This window comes from Accipiter gentilis, chromosome 7 (assembly GCF_929443795.1).
Source record: "Accipiter gentilis chromosome 7, bAccGen1.1, whole genome shotgun sequence".
Lineage (NCBI taxonomy): Eukaryota > Metazoa > Chordata > Aves > Accipitriformes > Accipitridae > Astur > Astur gentilis.
In genome coordinates, this window is record NC_064886.1 from 34,114,488 (window position 1) to 34,136,988 (window position 22,501).

The 22,501-nt window shown below is 35.8% G+C and overlaps 1 protein-coding gene across 11 annotated transcripts; it reads left to right on the top strand.

The window, feature by feature from the left end:
- Window positions 1–9: 9 nt before the first annotated feature.
- Window positions 10–21,840, top strand: TERB1 (telomere repeat binding bouquet formation protein 1). 11 transcript variants are annotated; one of them, XM_049804938.1, is made up of 22 exons: window positions 10–96; window positions 1,157–1,599; window positions 3,039–3,097; window positions 4,019–4,129; window positions 4,327–4,455; window positions 4,926–5,057; window positions 5,520–5,580; window positions 5,678–5,793; window positions 5,917–6,039; window positions 6,579–6,731; window positions 7,871–8,002; window positions 9,437–9,562; window positions 10,523–10,680; window positions 11,453–11,814; window positions 13,401–13,462; window positions 14,390–14,482; window positions 15,830–16,000; window positions 16,484–16,564; window positions 18,053–18,166; window positions 18,565–18,677; window positions 19,217–19,429; window positions 20,007–21,840. In XM_049804938.1, the coding sequence occupies exons 3-22, from the start codon at window positions 3,064–3,066 to the stop codon at window positions 20,034–20,036; spliced, it is 2,514 nt and encodes an 837-aa protein (XP_049660895.1). In that variant the 5' UTR covers window positions 10–96; window positions 1,157–1,599; window positions 3,039–3,063; the 3' UTR covers window positions 20,037–21,840. The 11 variants fall into 11 exon arrangements, 10 of the variants coding, with proteins under 10 accessions (XP_049660895.1, XP_049660901.1, XP_049660900.1 ...); XR_007506655.1 differs by lacking the exon at window positions 10–96 and having other exon boundaries at window positions 819–1,599; window positions 20,007–20,100; window positions 21,241–21,837; XM_049804944.1 differs by lacking the exon at window positions 10–96 and having other exon boundaries at window positions 819–1,599; window positions 19,217–19,334; window positions 20,007–20,100; window positions 21,241–21,837.
- The last annotated feature ends 661 nt before the right edge of the window (window positions 21,841–22,501 follow it).

Below are 22,501 nucleotides of genomic sequence, written 5' to 3' on the forward strand. Positions count from 1 at the left end.
AAATAAAATCATACCAAATACTGAAAAAAATATTTTTAATCTAGAATTTTCTGTTTCACGTTTGAAAGAGAAAAGCAGCAGCTGTTCTTTGGCATGGTAAGTTGCATTTACAGATTGGCTTACCTGGTTTGCAGCAGAGCTGGTTTTTTTTTAATAAAAGCTGCTTTTTAGACCGAGGGGGAGGACTTCCAACAGGTTCAAAAAGGCTAACATAACTATGATGGTGGGGGGATCTAACTGTGAGAAGAGCTAGGGAAAGCTGTAACACTTCTTATTGATTTCAACGACATCAGGGAAAGGGACTGTGTGCCTGAAAGCCTGGTTCTTTCAGCTGTATTCATCTAGTGAAAGATTCTTTTTCCTGCGCCCTTTGCGTCTGGCAAATGTCAGATGACGGCTAACTGCGTTTTGTGGAGTTGTTGCCGTTTCCAAAACGCAGAGTACAGAAACCGAGCTGCGTTGAAACCCGAGTGATTTCCCCCTAGCCTAGGTAGGCCTGGAGCCGCGCTAAGGCTGGCGCAGGGCTCGGAGAAGGTTAACAGGGCTCTGTGTCCTGGTGCCCGAGAGGAGCCGCGGCTGGCGGTGCCTCCCCGCCCCGAGGCGACGGCGCCTGGCGGTGCCTGAGGCGACTCCTCGGACGGGCCGGGGGAAGCGGCTGAGGGAGGGTCCCGCGCGCGCCGCGGCGGGGCGGGAAAGGCGCGCGGCTGAGGGCGGCGGGGCGGTGTCTCGCTCTCCTCAGGCCGGCGGGGAGGGCCCCCTTCGTGGCTGACCAGAACCGCTCCCGCTGCTGGATCAACAGGTAGCTAAACCGAGCCCTATTTCCGATCCTCCTGGTACTCCCCACCCCTCCCAAAAGCTCTGGCAGAAGAATGATTTTGCCGTTTCACCTTTAGACTCTTGGTCCCCCTCTTTTTTTTTTTAATAAATCTCTGTGTTCTTTTTATATTTGGGATGATCAGGAGTACTTGTTAAGACTTCAAAGTCGAACTCTGGTGACGAGCTATAAATCATACATGGCTCTTTTGAGAGGGAGAAGGCATGGGATGAATGCTAAAATAGCACTGGAGGACTTCAAAGGTCTGTTAACGCCAGACAGTGTTTCTCAAAAGTTAGCGGATGCTTCCTGAGCTGCCAGTGTGAATTTTGATTTCAACAGGACACCAACAATCCGGACTTCTTCTAATGTACAGGATTTGACCACTGGGTTTTAAAAAGGAAAAAGACCCCTGAGACTGGCTGTTTCTGTCCTGGTGTGGCTGCGTGGGGGTGAGTGAAGTAGCCCAGGCCTTGACTGACTGGGGATGTCCCCATCAGCCTCCATGAGAACTCCCTAACCTCCTGTGTTGGTCTTTCTGCATGTTGAAGCTGTGTGCTCTAATGCTGCTGAACAAACAGATTCATATATCTGTACTTTTTTTTAAGAGTGGTTTTTTTGAGGTTTGAAGGGATGTTGCTGGAGGGGAAGAGGTAATCTATTTTCTTTTATATGCAACATCTGCCTGAAGTCTATTGCAACAAATCCTGTTACTCGTCTTTCCATCTTTGCCCTGTGATGCCACAACAGAGTTGAGCTATTTGTGTTTTAATGTAGGCTGGCTTGTAAGTAGTATTTGTGTACCTTCTGTATGTTGCAAAAGAAAAAGATCTAGTTAAGGTCAAGTCATTTTTTTCTATAGTGTTTAAAAAAACCTTGTGCTTCTTTTATTGAAGGCTCTTTAGTTGTGTAAATGTGAATTTAATTAAACTTTACTGAAATGAAATTAGCTCCAAACTGAGCTCATTTTTACAGCTTTTCTTTTGTTAAGAAGTATGTAGGTAGTTTTTGTTTTCTCTTAGGCTAACAGAGTGGTATCAGTAGAGGCAAAAGGAGATGAGGAAGACTTGTAAGCTTTCCGCTACTATGGCAGGGTTAGATTTGCAAGAAAATGAAATGCCTATATGTTATCAGTTCTGAAAGGGTAAAGGAAGATAAACTTTTAAACTTTCCCTCTCAAAACATGTGCTTCACCAATGCTACTGTAAGGTTGTGTATGGAGCATATGAACTAATGGAAGCAGCAAATGAATGGCAGCAATCAGTAACCCTAAATGGAAAGCAGGGCTGACTGTCTTCATTAAGATGACACTGATGTTTCTTAGAGCCTTTGCTCTACTTTCAGAAGGATAACTAATTTATTATTAACATGGATTTATCACTGATATAAAGTTTTTACCTAGAGCTAAATAATTTTTGAGAGATTGAAATAGGTTACTGTGATGCTTGCATCAATCTTTCTTTGTGTTTGGGACTTGGGGTGTGGTTAAGTGACCATCTTTCTGCTTCCAAACCTGAATTTCATTCTGACTGTTGCTCAGCTAACTCTCAGATGCTGGCACATTAGTTTTATGTAGAATCAATGCTGTGGGTTTTTCTGGTTTATATGGTTCATGTAATGTGATAATTTCTTTGGTGAACTAAAATAAATTCTTAGTTTAAGAAATAACATCTCTGTTCATGCTCATTGTCTTTGGTTTTAATCGATACTGATAAAACAACATAGTAATGGTTTAGTGGCTCACTGAGTTGCAGTAGGAGGCTGAATGTTTTATAGTGGATGTCGGGCACACTTGATCCCCATATAACATTACTTGATGGTCTTACTGCTAGTTGTTGGCTGATGACAGAGTTGGCAACCTATTGTAAGGAAAATTGTATCAGATTTATTGTAATAAATGACACAGAGCTAGGTATATTTTTAATGACAGAGATGGTTTTGGTGCCACACAGTGGTAGCATGGAATCGTCTGATTTCTGCAAGATGTTAAGCTTTCAAAACATAACACAGTAGTTACAAATGCAGTGTAACTATAAATACTGTATTTCCAAAGAAAATCTTTGCCATGCAAGAGCATATTAAACTCTGTGTGTGTCAGATGATAGCGTAAAACCAGAAAATTGGAGTATATTTTAAGAAAAATTATTTCATTTATACTGCATGTGGTCTTACAAACACTGCTAATCTAAACAGAAAAGAAAATGCTTTTTCCTTGCTATTGTAGAACAAGAAAAGGGATACAACCAAAAATGGAAAATCAAAAGGTGCAGAAAAAACAGTGTGGTAAGATACCTAATGTAATTTTCATTTATTATCTGCATCAATTTTACAAAGTTTTATTAGACTGTCATAGGTCTGTCATGGGGTGGTGAGTTGTTGGGGAAATGTTCACTTTCCTTGTTGCCAAATTTGTGGATTCTGTATTGGATAGCTAAAGGACAAATCTAATTACAAACCTTCAAATAGTAAATGCCACCACCACAAAGTCACCTTTTTTGCTAATATTTACCTATATTTTTATTGTATTTTAACTCCTTTAAGAAACCCCAAACCTTACAAGTTTTTAATGTATATACAGTATCTGCTGTTACTGTTGCAAATAATTATCAAATAAGTATTTTTATTATACCCCAAAGAGTAAGAAACAGATTTTCGAAGTGGTTTACTTACCTAGGGTTGTATGTAGGTGCCCAGAAAATGCTTTGTGTTAACTTGCTAACCTAACAACCTGATTCAAGATTCTAGCTGCTGTGGTAAGTGATTAAGTGTTCTCTAACTAAATATCATATAGGAAGCCTTGCTTGTTTGATTTTTTTCCCTAGTCACTCTGTAGATTTTCAGTTGTATTTTCATGGTTCTGTATTATTCACTTAAATACATTTAATACACCTTGCAACTGTGAATTTAATGTTTAGTAATTTGCATCACATTTACTAACAGTTACTAGTAATGAAAGAAATATTAAAAGAGGACTGTTACTTTAGCAAAGGAAATCATGGTCAAATAAACTATGGAGAGGAATATTTTTAGGTTAAGTATTTTTGTTATTTAAAAGTGGATAGAAGTGGCATAGCTCCATTTTTGCTCACTTTTTTTTTTCCTTTAAATACATAGTTATACTACATTTTTGGGCAGGTTTATTGTAATACTAAATAGATTAATATAAAGAAAACGTACATGAAGTTTTTTTATGTTTGTTCTTAGATATGAAAACAGATCTGAACTTACTCCTTGAATGTCTTAAATACCAGATGGACTGCCCTGTATCTCAGAAAGAGGCTTTGATCACTATTTATTCAATTTGTCAACAAAACAGTAAGAAGCATTTTTCCCTAGAAACAACAAAATTTTCTGTTTGCAGTATATGTTAAGAAGCTGGTTGCCACTGTAAAAAAAAAAAAATAAAATATTTAAAGGATGTAAGGCTTGAAAAGTTATAAAATCTTGGAAGGTTTTCATTTACAGAGAAACAAAAGCAGAAGTTTAACTTTTGTTCTTTTTTTCTGTTATAGGTGAAGCAAGTGATTATTTTCGAGAAATTGGTGGTTTGATGTTTATAAATGATCTTGCAAAGTCAAGTGTTCATTGCATAGTAAAGGAAGCAGCTTTATTTACATTAGGAATTATAATAGAGAGTAATGGTAATAATAAGTAATATTATTAGTTCTTTCTGAGTGAGTTGTGATCCCATGTTACTACTTTTGCTTTGTCTCCATTATTTTTTTCTCTCAAAAAATCAGATTACAAGATTATCAGCTCAAGTGAGGGGCAGTAAAGGTGCTACTGCTTGCTTTACTGTCCATCCCCAGATTTGGAGAAGCACCTTGCTGATTTGTGTAAACAGCATGTGTTTATGATACCAGACAGCTATACTACTACTCCTCCTCAGTAGGAAGTGTTAAATGACTCGTAGATTATTCCAAAGTTTGCCTAGGTACTGGTTGATTTACAACTGGCTACAGGGGGCAGCCCTCAGTCACTATAGTCATGTTTTGTCTCCACTCACCACATACTGGATGCAACTGAGAGTCTAGTTACTGTATTACAAAAATAATTTAAGTTTATGAATGTCTTGCTTTAGGACTTAATGGTTTTTATTTTCTGGTTTCAGTTTATTGTCAACAAACTTTATGTACCTCTGCATTGTTTGAAGACCTCATTTTATTGTTAATGAATAAGGATTCTGGTGTGAACTTGAAAAGAATGTCCGTTTATGTCATCTTAGTACTGGTTTCAAATAATAGTGAGTTGTTTTTTTTCCTCTATTTTATAACATCGATTTTTTTCTCTTTGCCAGTCTGTAGTATAGAAATTTGGAATGCTCAATAAATAATGTTTTGGTAAAGTTAATTTATAAAGATGAATGGTTGCATGTAACTGAACCCAAAGTGTGTAAGTAGGTCATAGCTCACTGGGATTTCCTTAAATGACAGACAGTGTTTTCGTTCTGAAAATGAAATTATAGTTTAAAAAAAAAATAAAAATACAAACCAGTAGTTTCTGACCACGTATAGAAAAAAAAACAGAAAGAAATGGAACATTTTTGCCAGTGTTGGTGTGATTCTGGTTTTTTTGGGGATAAGCATTTAAGCATATAATGCTTAGGAAATGGAAACAGAATACACCTATGTAAATTAAATTTGACATTAAGATTTTCTCTTAAGTTGCATGTGTCTTCGGAGTCTTGTATGTGTTCTTTTTTTAGAAAGTGGGCAAACCTATGTCAGAGATACAGGCTGCATTGGTCTTCTGCTACGGTTATTCAGGTAAACAAACAGTTGCAATTCAAATAGAAAAATGATAGACTATTTAGGACTTGTGTTTGCTTGACTATTTGGGACTTGTTTGCATTGTTCTTAACAGAACAACACTTTCCACATCTGAGATGAATCTGTCAGATGAAAATACTAATGAGTGCTATCAGCTGTGGTCTTCAGTCTGCAGTGCTCTCTGTGCTTGTGTTAATAATCCTCAGAATGGTAAGTGTTGCTGTTAAAATTGTGAAAAAAGTTTAAAGTATTTCTCCAAAGTGACAACAGTCTGTTTTCATTTTTACTGTTCAACTGAAATTTCATATTACATTTTTTTTTTTACTTTTCCAGAAGATAATCAAAACATATGCTGTTCAGTTTTTCCATATGCCAGAGAGTGGCTCGAAAGTTGCACAGAGCCTGAGATAGTTCGTCCTATTTGTTCATTTGTTGGTCTCACAGTTGCAAATAACTGTAAGTTCACCTCAAGCTTTAAATAGTTTTTCTTTTGTAAAAGTAAGTTTATTTTGATAGTTAAATGTTTTATTTCTTTTTGTTAATCTCTACAAATTGATTTGCTGTTATTCCAACTTTTACTCTGAAAACCGTATTCCACCATCTTTATGTACACTGCGTTGTGGCAAAATGCACAAACAGCCACAACTGGCTACACTTAGTAAGGTCAGTAAAAACTGTACGGAAGCTATTTTTATTAAAAGTATTTTACAAATATTATCATTATTACGTCTCTGAAAGCAATGAGTTAGAACTTGGGCATAATGTTTGCCATTTGTATGCATGTATTAGGGCCATGTGTGTCCTGTAACTATTGTATAAGACAATTACTACATTTCTTGAGATTAATATATATCCAGCTTCAGTTCTGTTGTATGGGTAGAAATGTAATGAATAATACATGCACAGAATAAATGTGATGATTGATAAAAAGCTAAAACAATTTGCAACTTGTATTATTTAAGACACTTTTTTCTTTTTTTTTTTTTTTTCCTAAGCATCTGTGCAGAAATATTTTGTTTCTGTTGGAGGATTGGATACATTAGCTAAAGTTCTCATCAATCTTATGCATGATTCCTGTATGAGTCACTCAAGCACAAAACTTGCAGTAGTGGTAACAAAGACTCTGGATGCCTGCATTGCTAATGACTGTGAGTGAAAAGACCACTACCATTTTTTATATATGGTAATTTTAAAATCCAATTTTAAAAGTCTGGTTTTGGTGGAAAAGTGATATGAATGGATGCTAAAAGGCAATTAAGTTATATACATCCCAGTTTATATTGCACATTTTTTAAAAATTCAAATATGTATATGGGGAATGGTTCAGTTCATCTGAGGTGGGTTACTTTCCCATTGTTGCTAAAATAAACACAGTGAAATTTAAACTATACTGAAAATTAAAAATAAGATGCTAGAGCTAGTTTTGTCTAAGTAAAGCTGAGAACTGGGTGTAGCAATCAGCTTTGATCCTGGAGTTAGAGCTGTGTTTATGTAGGACTATGCCTAAGCTAATAAACTTTGAAAGCTTTAGGAGGCTTTAGTAACTCAGGTGTGGAGCTGAACAAATGTGGTATGTCTGCATAACACACTTTTACTCTGATTTACTGTGTGGCTAGTGCTACCCTAATGAGGTCTGTGTGTATTCCATCAGAAGATTTTGAGAAACCATGAGCCTGATGAATCTGTGCTGTTGGCCACGATTATGTTTGACGTTTCTGTCATAAGTGCTTGCTAATGGAAGTTCAGAAAAGTTTTAAAGCATATACCTGCACTAGCTTTGAGTCTAGTTTCAAAGAAGTTGGTACGTGACAGGATGAGGTTTCAGCATGTATGTACTAGCAGTGGTGTTCCCAGTTTCAGGAAGAGGTTGCCCTCTACCAGAAACAATCCTAGTTCTGTTTGTGGCAGGTAGACTGTGTGTCAAACCTTATTCTCTGCTTTCTTGCTCTGTTCTGGAACTGATAAAGGATGTGGAGAAGCTCAGTAGAGGTTTACAAAACTTGCATATTGCAGAGCCCCTGTTTATCAGATCTCCTACCACATCTCCATATAGCGCAAGCTGGGAGAAAGGGCAGTGTTGGATATGGGGAGCAGCATGGGCAGAATTACAGCACCAGGAGGAGTGTTGTAATTTGAAGAGTTAAAATGAGAGAGAGAGAAGAGAGGGACTGTGCAGGCCCAAGGCTTTTTAGAGGTCTGTAGAGTTCTCTTGAACAACAGCATTTTATACTTGAATGATGCCTTACTATGTAGTTTATTTTTCTTCAAATTATTTTCAACATAATAGCTGCCATGGGTGTTGTCTTGACAAAGTATCACACTGTGTCAGAGCTACTGAAGTTGCTGTCCAATGACACTCTGAATACTGGAGAAAAAATTAGTATTATTCTAACAATTGGGCACTGTACTGAAGTTTGTGGTAAGATTTTTTTTCTTTTTTCTTTCTGTCAGTTTCTACTAAATTCTCATACACTAACTACTTCAATGGTGGTGTTTCATCAAGACTGGAACACGAGAAAAAGGTCTATTAAATAATGTAATATTAACATTCGGAAAAAATGCTTGTTATAATGTTCCATCTTTAAATTTTAAAATCTGTTAACAGATAGTATCTTTAAGAGCTTAGAAAAAAGTAGACTATTATGCAGGAATTCAGAGCTGGGCTTAGGTATCACAGGGTAAAATTCATCCAGACCTGAAAACTACTACAATATATACATACTAAATAAGTCTTTTTGAGCTCTATTTTGATGGCTATTAATATATACAGTGTCTGTCTACTGTTTACATAGCTATTATTTTTTAAAAAAAGCTATATAACAGTATTGTTTTTGAAGTAACGTAAGCAGTAGGTAACCCTGAAATGTTTTTGCTAGGCTCCTCAGGGCTTTCCCAAGCATAGCTGGTGGAAATGTAACACTTGGGTTGGTATTTTATGGTAGTACAAGCAAACAGAATGTGAGATTGTGACATACTGATCACTGTTTATTTATATTACTGGTTTTTCTCATGTATGTTCAAAAATTAAAGAAAAAGCGATTATGTTCAAAAATCCTGATTGATTATCATCCTTTAAATGTCAACAACAATTTAAATAATTAGTTCAGCAGGTCATAAATCTGAAAATTTAAAAGACACTTTTTCATGAAGAATTAATTGAAACAAAGCTTAATGGAAAATGTCTTTCAAACAAATATGATTAAACCAACAGAATAAAAGTTTTTCTTAAAATGTCAACACTGACAAAATAATCATATGTCATCTTTTGTCGCTTCCTTTGTTTTATCAAGTTCAGACAACAAAGAACTATTTTTACAAAGTTGTCAGTTTTATGAATGCATACTGCAAATGAGATCACAATAAAAAAATCTAGCTAATTACATAGTTAACAAGGAGGAACAGATTAGCTAGACCAGGATTAAACTACTAATTTTATTAGAGTTTTGCTCATTATAAACTTTAAGCTTTTGATATCTCTGCATCTCAAGGCTTACATAAATGTAGTGTATATACTTTAGGAGTATATACCAGAGGAAAAGAAATATGGAAGCCATAATTAAAATATTTTAGGTGACAATTAAATGAGTTTGGATCTCCATCATAGAATTTGTCTCAGTCGTCCTTCAGTTTTCTTAGAAGAACTTTGAGCTATGGTGAAATCATCCTGTGTGATCTAGAGCACTTCTGCTGTGACCCAGGTAGTAGGTCATTACAGCATGCTTAGATCCATAATGAAAGTCTCTTTTTCAGAATTGCCCTGAAAGTTACTAGTATTAGTTTCTAAAATTATTGTAAGATTAAGTGTGTATGAGGCTGAAACTAATCTATTTTCCTGTACAATGTCCTATTTTAGAAGAAAACCAGCGTGAACTGCTCCAGAACAATGGTCTTCCACTTATGATTCAGGTATTAACTGAGTCTCAGGATGAGGAACTAAACAAAGCTGCTACTTTTGTGCTACAAAACTGCAAACAAATGAGTAAGCTTACTGTTACTGCTTTAAAAATTACAGAGATAATTTCCATCTTTAAGTTCTGTTGACTTTCTACATGATTTTAACTGTAGCAGTTTTGTAATTCAGTGTACTCCGAGATGTTTGTTTCTGCAGAAAAGCTGTGTAATTGCCACAATGGACTGATCATGGCGTTTAGGCAGAAAAAAAGAAAAGTAAAAGTTCCATTGATGTTGCAATAATGCATTGTGAAACCTGCATATGTAAGGCCAGTTCTCAAAAGCTTTCCCTATCTACATATTATGTGCAAAATATGAACATTGTCATTTAACACGTAATTGGTACTCTATTCCTGGGTATGTACCATTGTATCTAGAGACAAAACCAGTAGATAATGAAGCCTGAAATCACCATGACGACAATTATTTTGCAATATTAAAAAATCTTGATCTTTATTTTTAAAGTAGAGTGTATTTTGAAGTATCCTGTTTAAGTTTTTTTTAATTAAGTGTATAATACTACCAATGAAACAAAGATACCTTGTCCTTTAAAACATGGAAGGTATTATACAACTGATAATTAGTAAAGAGCATGTATCTACATTTTTATACTGAAAACATAACTGAGAGTTTTAAGACTGAGGAGGTGCGGTGATTTTCAGTGTCCATTGATATGGAGATCCATACTGGTAAAAGACCTATAGAGTTATGATTAAGTCCACGATAAAGTAATTTTTTAGAGCACAGCATCGTGTAAACAGCTAATAGTAACTATGATTGCAAGCTCACCTCTTCTAGCTGCTGTTTATATTTGAAGTGTATTGACATTTATGTGTAAATTTAAGTTATATAAAAATTATTATTCAGAGGTTATATTTTGCATTAAATTATTGGGGCTGTCCCTCAGCATACTAAAATATAATAAATACTTATTAAGCTGTTAATTGATAAAATTTGCAATAATAATATTGGTTTTTATTTCATAAAGCTGAACAATTGTCTCTGAAAATAAATGATAATTCATTAGATGTGAACAATGCAGAAGAGTTGGACGTGCAGGTCAGAAAAAGAAGTCTACAAGACTACTGGAAGAAAGCAAAAGAAATTTTTCACAGAATAAACTTGATTGAAAAAGAACACAATGAGGTTGGCCTCTTTACCAAAGTAGGATAAAACTAAGCAAATCTTTCAAGAGTTTAGGGAGAAACAGAAAGTAAGCTCTTAAGATAATTTCAGTGTAAGCTGGAAAAGTAGAGAAAACATTGGATGTGTGTGAAACTACAACCTGCAGCTTTTACCATTACTGCATATTGTACAAAGTTAGAAGTATGCAGGACAATCAGAGAATGCAGGTGTCTGTATTTTTATGAAACATTTTAGTTTATTATAAGACCAGGTTTTCTACAAAATTGAGATAATTTAGGTTGGAGAAACAAGAGTTGGATTTATTTTTAATTGCTGGTCACTTAAACCTATAATTTTAATATTTGCATGCATGAAATGCCCATGATTATACAGCTATGATGGGATAGATGGTGATGGAAAATGTGAACATAAGCGGAAGAAGTTGTTTGATATTTTCCTTGTTCTGTGTAACTACTTGGTATCTCTGGGTGTGGAACAGCAAGTTTTTTAGTTATTTAGCTGGATCTTAAGTTAATTAAATCTTTTAATTTCTATAAGTGCCTTGTATTAGTAGCAAATCCATTGCTTCAGCCTGAAATTATCACTTAACTACGCCTTCAACACCAGCAGCACTGCTGTCTTGTTGGCTCTCAGCTTAGGGGTTTTTGAAGCTTCTCTGGAATTTGTTTTGCCTTCAGAGTTAGACTGGTCTATCCTAGTTAATCTTGTTACTAGATTTATTTAATATTTTTATAGAGCTTGTATAGTCACTAACTAATATTTTTCAATACAGGAAGCAGTACAAGGAAGAGTATTTGTAGACAGATCTTCAGAAGCAAATATTGAAGCATCAAAGTACCATGAAGTGAATCCTGCTGATCCAAAAACTTATGTAGAAAGAACACATAAAGAAATACATTGTCAACAGTTGACCTCTGAGTTAGATGATCAGGTTCTTGCTCCATCTGTAGATTCTTCTCGACTGAAAAATGAAATAATGAACACTATGGATCCAGTAAATGCTTCTACTAGAAAAAGTGAACAGACTAATATTCCATGTTCAGTTAATGAACTGCAAACAGACAGTGTACTTCAAAGTCACAATATAAATGAAAAAACTGCTTGTGTAAAAAATCAGTTTATTCTTCAAGTAAGGTAAGTATCTTACACCTAAGCAGAAATACTATGTTGCTTTTCTTTAGTAATTTCCAAATTCAGTGTCGGCCTTTTAAATTCTCTGTTACTATGTCTTTTTCTAGTGAAAAGACATAGCCTTTTGGTGGCTCACTAGAGAATATTCTGTGGAAGTGTTTTTTGACATCACAGATCAAAGTTTATAGACACTGTAGTTAGTAATAAAAGCTTCTGATCTTTTTCTCTGAATGGTAGGCTTCTGATGGATTGTATAGATAGCCTGTTACAGGCCATATTCTAATGCCTTCAACATAGTGCCGAAAACGCATCCATAGTGTTTGCCTCAATTCTCACTGATTCAGTAGATCAAGATTTGACGCATTGGTTTGGATGAAACAACAAAGAACTCTAGGAAAACAGCAGTTATGGAACTGCTTTGCAAAAAATGGAGTGCCTACAAACTAGGGAAAAAAGCTCCCCCCGCCCCCGCCTTTTCTCCCCTCCGTATTCAGTTGCTTGCCTGCACGGGAAGAGAAAGATACAGCCTTGGTTAGTCATTCACTGTTCTCTTGCTTGTTGCTCTTACATGATTTCTTACTTTCCTCTTTTGCTTCTTATGGTTATCTTTTCTATTGATAAAAAATTAATTATAGGCAACATGCAAGGATAAATACAGATTCTGTTATCTTGAATTTATATCTGGAATATCCCTCAAGACAGGCAATGAGAGAGTAAGAACAAAACTACGTTTCTCCTTTTTTTTGAGTTCCACATTATGTGCTTTTTTTTATGTGGCTGGCAGGACCCTGCTCCTGTGTAGTTTCCTTTCATGCATTATATTGTAACTTTTCAACTACCACAGAAATTATCAAGAGCCCTAGGGTGTTTTCCATGGAACATATGGGCAAATTTTGCTTTGCTACTGATTAGCATAATTTCACACAGCTTCTTTATTTGTTATTCTGACCTCTGAAGCACAAAACTATTAAGTTAATTTTCTTGCGGGGAAAAAAGCTCTCTCCTTGCATATGCATTTGTGTGAAAACAGGAGTTACCCAAGCATAATCATGGATGAAGCTCCTTGATCCTGCAGTATTTGGAGGTAGTCAGTGACATAGAAAAATACATGATCACCATATCATAGGAGCATGTTGGTTGCATGAAAGTTAATCAGTGTAAGAAAAGAAGAAAATTAATTGCCTTTTAGAGCAATTGCTACATCTGATGAAGGCTGCAGTATTTTGAAGAACTTGTGAAAGTTCTATGTGCATTAAGTAATCTTGACGTAAATCAGAATTGCAGATGATTCTGGAAGCCAGCACGCCTTGAAAGCACTGCATCCAAATGCTGGAACAGACTTGCTGAACAGCACTGCAAGGAATGTTAATCACAGATCTTTGGTAAAAGAGATTTCTAACACACAATGGTTATGTGCTGGATACTATAAGCCCTGTAACTTGGGATAATTAGAATAAATTTTTCAGAGTTTTATATATTTAATGTGTTTTTCATTCTGCCTTTACAATATATGTATTAATTTACAGGTAAATGTATGTTGTGAAGTTTGATTTTTTTTTTTTAATTTGTTTACATTTTGATCTTCCCAGTGAACGCTTATTTAAACAACCAGCAGAGATTGTTAAAAATATGAAACAGACATGCAGACCAGGTACAAATAGCTAAAGATACTCCTTTTTTAGATAGTATGTATAATATCCTTTAATTGTTTGCATAGTTTTGGAATTTTTTATTGTATACAATTTTACCAGTAGACTATTTATTCTGCTCTTCTTCTAATACATATTTTAGCTTTCTTTTTCTAATTGATTTTAACTATTCAAATGAATGTATCGCAGATAAATGTTTTAAGTTTAGTCTGAATGCAATCCGTACTGAACAATGAAAGTTATTAATAAAACATGCACAAGGATGCTGGTTTTGTTCTGTATTTGTAAGACTGGGGATAGAACCTACCTGTTAGAGTGACTTTTACCTGAAGCTATTCCTACATGTTGAACACATGTTTAAGATAAATGTTTTTCAGATTTGCATTGATGTTCTTAGTCTCATACATTTATTTCAGAATTGGGATCTGTTCAATCAAATATTTACTCATAATTTAGTTTCCTGTTAATTTATAAAATTTATAATTATTCATTAGATTAGTATTTGCCAGGATGGTCGCTTTACAGGTGACCAAGCTGATCCCCAGGTTATACCTACTTAAATTGAGAGTAAGTATTATTCCAGTACATCACATCTTTCAGCATCTGATTCCAAATGGAAATGAAGTTTGTAAGGCTTAGTTCAGCAATGTAAGTTTACACGGTTATTTTGCTGTGTTCACGTTGAAGTAATATGCTTTGGGAGAGTGATGAAAAAGCACTGAATTAAATGTAATTATTCTGGATTTACAAAACTGTAAATGCAATCCATTTAACTTCAGAAATTTCATTTGGATTTTCTGCTCTTATGTAAATTAAACTTCAATAGTCTACAAATAGAAAATACAATTGAATATAGGTACATTGTTGCATGATTACCATGGAAAAAGATAGGTTGCATTTTCTTAGTGTTTTTTTCCTTCCTGATTTAGATCAACATTCATTCTACTCAGAGATAAACAAGGAAGAAAAAAGTACTTCAACTACATCTGCATCCCATAAAATGGCAGATTTAAGATGTTTAGGTAAGTATTATCTTAGGTCTGTCTTTTTCCTGAGTCCAGAAAAGAAGCCTTAAAGAGTCAGCAATGCAGTAAGTGAACTGACATTACAAACATTTTAACACATCTATTGGATTACCTATTATGTAATTCTTCCTTTCCCGTTTCTGTGCCTAAAATAAAATGTAAATATTGAAATAAAGCTTACATATTCCAGTTTTGGTCTATGTATCTTTTCTTAATGTGGGTTTGCTAACAAACAGAATATACAGCAGCTTAAAAGATGACACTCTACTTACAAGAATAGTGAAGAGTGGGTGTTTTCCTCCTTTCTCTGATTGGAAGGAGGGAGGAAAAACATATAGCCCTGCTTAGTTCCCTCATGTATTCCCCTGCTAAGCCTCCTAACTATTCTGCAGCGCTTCTGTTTCTCTGCCTTACTGCTATTAAGTACAGGCAGGCAGTTTTATAGTTATTCATGATTGCAGGCCTCAGTTACCCCATCTTCTACTTCCTGAACATGGTCTATCAGTAGGTTGTAAGAATGCTGCTGGTACTCAGGATTCATAAGTGGATTTTATAATCAAGCCTATGTCTCTTTATTATCAAAACAAAACAACAAAAAAAACCCCCAAAACCACATACCCAACTGCAAAAAAAAAAAAAGAAAAAGGCCCATAACCCACCTTTAGACATCATTTAGGCAAATGAATCCAAGTTGTCAAACTAAATTCAACCTGAGCTTTAGCACTGCTTTATCTTAGGCAAGAATATTGCAGATATGTACCAGTGCCCTTGTTGTAATTCCTCATAGTGCAGAAGTTCTCCTTCAGCTGATGTAACTAACTGTGAGAACATCCAAGAATAACTAAACCATAAATTACCCTAGGAATGTCCTCAAAAACGAACAGGAAGGTTTCCTGTGAGAAAATTCATACCTAAGCTAGACTTACTTATTCTGGTTAATACAGTTAACTGTTACAACACAGAGAAAGTTTCCAAGTATACCAAAGGTATCTTTTATGTTCTGTCTCCTGGATAAATGTGCAAAGGGAACTGAGGCCCCTTTCTTCCCATCCCACTAATATTTTTACTTCTGTAGAGGATCTGTGCTTCATTTAGTACTTCTGGAGTTGAAGTGCAGTATAACTTGGTCCCATAGGTCATGTTGAAAACTTTTTTTTTTTGAGAGCAAGTACAAAACGAGAAGTATTTTCAAGAAGGTATGTAAAGTGTAGTCTCTTGAGATGCGTATATAGAAAACTGGAAGTAAGATTGTACGTTATAGTGAGCAAAATGAAATGCTGGATTTTGTGATGGCTTCTATAGCATTCATGCTTGCTGTTTCTACTATATCCTATTTTTTTCCAGGCTGTACAGCACGAGGACTATCCTTCAGTAGTAAAACCTTTACCAAGATGTTGCAAAGTTGTCCACATCAGTGTGACCTTCATAAAGTCATTCTGGAAGCTGAAGAAAGATATAAAAAGGAACTTCGCCAATTAGCAGTTTGTAACAACAGTAGATATGCAACTCATGAGAGTAATTATGATTTTTTTTTAGTAGTTGTAACTATTGTTTTAGATTTATTTCAAATTCTGAACTTTTTTCATCTGATTCTGATGGTCTGTTTTTGTAAACTCACTCATTTAATTTGATTTACCAATGATTTCTACGAAGTGAGATCAGAACTATCCACTTCAGTTTTGAGTATCTTGTGTATTTCTTGGCAGTAGTAATATATCCTCATTATAGGCTTTGATGAGACTGTCCTGTTTGCCACGGTTAGTCAAGTACTAATAGAAAGGAATATATTAGGTTGAAATAAGTGTGAATGGATGTATGACATCATAACAAGGTCATTTCATTCTAATATTACATACTTAGGGATGTAAGATGCTTATAATTCTTAATGAATTAAATAAAAGTACATCCTATATTTTTCTGGTTTAAAGGAGGCATTTTGAAAATTAAACAGTTAGTACTTACTGGCATTTGTACTGGTGTCCTTCTTATATTTTGCAGAACTAGTGCTGACTCCAGTGAAGAAAGAAAGACTGCATACAGAAATAACAACTTTTAGGAGCAAAAAGGATAGTTTCCAAAGTAAGGGCTTGGTTTGGAAATTAATTCAAAAAGCCCTTACTGTCGAAGTAATTCTTTTGCAGGTCTTTACCATGGGATGCTGTGGATAGGGAATTAGGGTTTTTTCTTCTGTGGATTCTGTGAAAAATCTCTATATTAATAGGCCAGAAAATGCATATTTTATAATAATGAAATTCCATTATGCACATTAGTTTACAACAAAGTTATCTGGCACTTTGTAGATACTGCTTTGAATCCTGTCAGGGGTACTTATATGCCATCTGCTATTTTTCAGTTTTGTGGCATTAATTTTTAAAGTGGAGAGGTATAGTCAGGATCAGAATACAGTACAGTTGCCTGTTCCTGATTCAGCATCACTCTATTAATAGCCGTGTTACCCTATTACATCTGTTTCTGTTCATGCTTGGAGCTCTGCTAAGGACTTGGATCTGTGTGCACTATATAGCTAAAAGGATAAATCTTAATGTCTACAACAATGTTAGAGCAAGTAACTGAAAACAACCTGTCAGAAAATTAAGTACAGGAGATCTATTTACCTGTCCTGTATTATGAGCTGTTGAATAAGGTGTTAGTAACAAGGTAGAGATGGAAAAGTGAATATAAGTTCCATCAGTTTCTGCAGTGCAGTTTAGGAACCCTATGTTTACAGAACCATCAGTTGCCCATAAAAACTGGTATTCTTCATAATACCCAACTGTCCATTTGTAAATAGCAGAGTACGTATCTTTTACAGTATTTTATTCTGTAATGTAGCAAAAAAGGTAATGGTTATAGTTTTTTTCCTTACCCTGCAGATACATATTTTTACGTAATTCACAAGGAATTTTCTTGCACATGTGGTGTTTGTAGGTACATCCTGCAGAGCTCCAACTACAGTCATACGTTACTACATTCATCAACTAGTAACCAATACTGTTTCTTATGACTGATGACCGGAAATTTTAAAGTAGGCTGAAGCAGCTCTCTAATTTAGTACTTAAATTCTAAAACATTAATATTACTTCAAAAAACATTCTCTTTTGAAAAATCAGCCCACCCATCAGGAATTTATTTTTAGTCTTCTATTTCCAAAAACCTTGTTTATGTCATCATTTTATTTAACTAATTTCTGGTAAAAGCTAGGAGATTGATTTTTAAATTTTAAAAACATTTTCCCCCCTCCAGATTCAGAAATTAATGAATTTAGCCATGATAGCCATGGAGGTCTTTTAAAATAAATTAAAAAAACAAAACAAACCAAACCAAACCCAACTTTATTTCTCGAGAGCCCATTACATTAATATATTAGTGCAAAGCAAGCAAACATTTTCTGAAATAAACTGAATTTTCCAGTCTTTGTTCCAAGACCAGATAGTAGTATGGCTCAAAAGATGGTTCTCTCTTCAATTTTAATTCCTAAAACATTACCTGTGTTTTGTGTTGTGGTTTTTCTTTTTTTTTTTTTTTTAAGAAAGATGCATAATGTTTTATTGTTTGGGTTTTTTTAAGGTATTCTTTTGACTCCAATTAGAAAAAACAAATCTAATACTTCAAATAGAGATGAACATAGTAAAAATACTAGCTTGATTGATGACTATAACTTGATACCGACATATGAAAAGTGTGAGTATTACCAGAAAATCAATTCTGTAATAAGTGTAAGTTAATGATCAGGTTTTGCATTTAGGTCAGAGCATTGAGAAAAGCAGCTGTGCTTGCTATTGGAGACAAATGGCTGAGAATGTAGATAGATATGTTTGTGTACTTGCAATCATAGTACTATTCATATTTGAGTTAATTCCTGTTATTTGCTAGTTGCTTCCAATGCACAAATAATCCTTATGTGTTTATGTCAATGATGAGAAAAAGATCTAATGAAAATGAGATAATACTAATAAAGCAGCAGTTACATATTCAAGTTCATTAGAAGAAATATTCCTTTATACCACTATATTCAGTTTTACAGTAGATTTCAGTTATTTTAAAGTAACTAAGAGGTGGCCTTGTTCACAATTTCATAGCTTTCCAAAAAACCCAAGATGCTAACTTGAAGAGACAAAGAGTCAAAGAAATGTGCAAACAGGAATGTCAGCGCTTAAAAGAAAACTGCATATATTCACTTCACAAAGATAAGGTTAGTTATGCAAAGCCTAATCATACACTCACATATTTATAAATGTACAAATAAAATCACTATGAATCACATAGTTGTTTTTTTTCTAAGTCGCCTTTAACAGGAGCCCAGTAGCAAAGCGAACCTTATTAAAAAGATATTCCTCTGTTGATTGTATTCTAGTCATACTGATTTATCCCTGAAATGAGTTAAGCATTTTTCAACTGGCAGTCCTTTCTGAATAATGGATATGGAGTTATGCTTTTTCCTGCATTAATGACAACTTGCATGGTATAGAAATAACAGAAACCTAAAGGCATAAACATACTAAAGGTATATGTAGGCATGACAGCAATGAAGGTAAAAGTCATGGAAAAATACTGTATTTCACTAAGTGGGTGACCGTGAAGAAACCTTGAAGAGCCATTGTTTTCTTGACATAGTGATCATTTCTTTAGAACTACTTAGATCGTATTGTCGGTAATAATGTGTTACTTCCAAATGCAAAATAGTATGTAAATTTACATAATTTTTAATGACACCAAAATAAATATTTGCAGAACAATGAAATATGTTCCCTGGATGTGAACAGAAGACCTTTAAACAAGAGAAAAAGAACCCGAAAAGATTTCACAACTGAAGAAATTAACTGTCTTTTGAGTGGAGTAAAAAAAATGGGTAATCACTGGAATTTAATTTTGTGGTCTTATCCATTTCAGAAAGGACGGACAAGTGTTGATCTTTCCAAGAAATACTACAGGTTACAGTTGCAAGTAATCATAATTTTATTTTCTACTAATCATATACGCTGTCAGCTTAGTTTTCAGCTTTTGCCCCGAACTGACTTGCAAAAGAAAGGACAGGCTAATAGAATTTGGAACCAATTGGATTGCGCTTTGTGTCAGTTCAATGCTGTGCGCACGTTAAGCATTAGAATGGTCTCCAACGTAATTCAGTCAGGGCTCGTGCTTGGAGAGAGAGAACTAACCTGGGAAAATACTAGTGAGCCTTTGAACCTTCCAGTGCCACCTGACAGGATACAAAGAGGATAAGAATTTCAGTTAAGGACTCTAAATTAATCCCTGTGTTTATTAGAAAGTTCATATTTAATCTGTTCAGCTTCGTCTCTGATGATGGTTTGTGAAAATCTCTCTAGCAGTTTTCACTGTGTTTAATACGTACATTCCTTACACAGAGGTGCTATCTATGGATGGGGTGGATAACATTTCTGCTGTGCTTTGGATATGTGGGGGAGTGTTTAGTGGCAAGTGTTCTGCTGAAACATTTTCTAAAACTGCAGTGTTTGGATCAACATTTGTCTTGATATTTTCTGTTATCTCCGTTTTATAGAGGCAAGAAAAAAACAAAGCTCATCAATAACATCATTCAAGAGTGTTTTGGATTTTGTTGCAGAATGTTGAAGAACAGCATTTTTAACAGCGAGGTATTGTCACAACAGTATGAGCCCTTGGAGAATTTAGATTGGCTTGGACTCATGTTTTTCAATGATAACATTCTCTGACAGAGTTGTTACGCTTTGCAAATTTAAATTGCATGTAATTTGATAAGTTGTTCTTTTTTATTTAAATAATGCTAACATAGCTAACAATCTTTATCAGTAAAATTTACAGGTTTTTTTTAACTTAACCTTCTTGAACATTTGATTTATGTAACATTTGATTTGGCTCTTTGTTTGAATCTTTTTATGGTTTGCTTTATACCATTTGTAAGAAAAGGCTATATTGCTAAAATGAGTATTTTACGTCAAACTGCTAAATGTTTATGTTGTTGTGTCTGAATTTGTTTCCTCTTAATCAGTGCAATGTTTAATGCAGGTGAAATGTGTGTTCAATGTGCTGTATGTGCAGAAAAATACATCTATGACAGAAAACACCAAATGTATGGTTAAACGCTGCGGCATAGAGTAGGCAAATCTTACATTGGTGTACAGTAAGTAAATTGAAATAGAAAGCTTGTGGAAATGTCAGAACTTCTGGGTAGAAGATCTGGTGTGTGGTTCAGCTGCAGTATTTCTTGGCTGATACTAATGACAGGGATAACATTCCTGGACCTACATAAAATCCTTCAGTGTTGAACTAAGTAGGATGCAGGTACTGATAAAATTGGGCTTCTCTTCACAGTTAGACATTTTTTGGCGTACTATTCAAGTAAGTGAGCAGAACCGTCATTTCTGCTAATTACACAGTTTTTACAGAAAGCTTTAGTGAAAGCCTTAGTAACTTGATTTTTCAGTGATTGCCTTAGTATTTAATTTCTATTTTTTATCTATTATGATAAAGGAATGATTAATTGATAGTTGATTTATTACGGAAAAAGTTTAGTTATCTTATTAGCACTAGGCTTTCACTACGAAGTAGCCTATATGCTTAAAACCAACCAAGATAACCAAAACCTGAAAGGCCTGCAGTAAAGATTATGCCAATGATATAATAAATAGGTCTTCTGATATTTTCAGCTGTTGTGCTTTTTTCATATTATTAAAATATTCAAGCATTTATAGAAGATGTCTTTGAATGGAGCTGTTAAAAGCAGCCTAGGTAAATATTGGCATATGTATTTGCAGAACGTGAGCCAAAAGGACTGCCAGGGAGCGGTATGCACAGCAGGGAGATTTTGATCCGTTACACACTCTACAAAGTGTTTTTCTAAGCACTCAAAAGCTGGTCTAGGTGAGCCGCTATTGCATCTGTTGACTGAGTGTGTGTATTGGTAATCCGTATTATTCTGGCCTAGATGTATTTCAAGTGGAGAAAATATGCAAGGTGTAAATCTTCACTTGACACAAAGTCAGTATCTCACAATACTGATAACTGAGTTAATCTGAGGTATAGCGTAGGTTGGAAAGGACCTCTGGGGGCCATAGTCTGCCTCCTCCTCAGAGCAGGGCTCATTTTGCAGTTAGTCAAGTTGCTCAGTGCCTTGTCAAGTTCTGAAAACCTTCAAGGATGAGATTCCCACAGCCTCTTTGGGCAACCTCTTCTGGTGCTTCAACTACTCTCGCAGTGCACGTTCCTGAAAAAGATGTCACTAGAACCTTTTTGTGTAATCCACAAGGGAAGAGCCAGGGGCCAGAAACAAGCAGAAACATGTTGTGTGAATTTGTGCAAGTCGGTTAACCTTTTTCTGTCCTTTGGACTGACTGTAAAATTTTGATAATCTTGTTGATTTTCTTGCATAAAATGCTTTGAAATCCACACATAAGGGGCATCGTAAAAATATAACTGGAAAGGAGTAATGTCATTTTTTTTTTTTAGGCTGCTTAAGCGACGCAGCACTGTGTTTGAGCACTTTGAAAAGCTGACTTGACTGACACATCCCGAAGGAAAGCATGTTTACTAACAATCTTCACCTTCCTTTGTGTTCTAGTGGAAGAACAAAAATTAATGGCGGGGTGTAAGAACGAGGGTGGTAGCTAAAGCTTGCTTAAGTGGAAGATAATTTGTAACAGGCGGTTTCATCTGAACACGAGTTATTTCAGCCTGCACGCTACACGTGGTACTCCTGCACACCGGGGCCGCGCGGCGTCTGCAGCCAGGCCTGGAGCAGGGGCCGTGCCAGCAGCTCGCTGGCAGACCTCGCTCACCCCGGGACCCTTCCCGGGCGGCGGCGGTAGCGGCGGCGGCTGCACGAGGTTTTACCGGGGCAGACAGACCCGGCGGCGGCGGCCGGCCCGGGCCGGGCCTCGCTGCCGCCGGCGGCCGCCAGCGCCTCGCCGGCACCAGGGGGCGCTGCCGGCGGCGGCCCCGGCCGCCGCGGAAGGCACCGCCCAGGGCGGGGAGCGCTGCCGGGGCTGCCCGGGCGCCGCCTGATCGGAAAGCGGCGCG

What these genes read in the sequence shown, in the direction of transcription:
- TERB1 (XM_049804938.1), top strand. Translation starts at nt 3,064, where the DNA reads ATGGAAAATCAAAAGGTGCAGAAAAAACAGTGTG. An exon ending in AATTATAATAGAGAGTAATG is followed by an intron (nt 4,456 to 4,925) that starts GTAATAATAAGT and finishes TTCTGGTTTCAG; the next exon opens with TTTATTGTCAACAAACTTTA. An exon ending in TAGATATGCAACTCATGAGA is followed by an intron (nt 16,001 to 16,483) that starts GTAATTATGATT and finishes TATATTTTGCAG; the next exon opens with AACTAGTGCTGACTCCAGTG.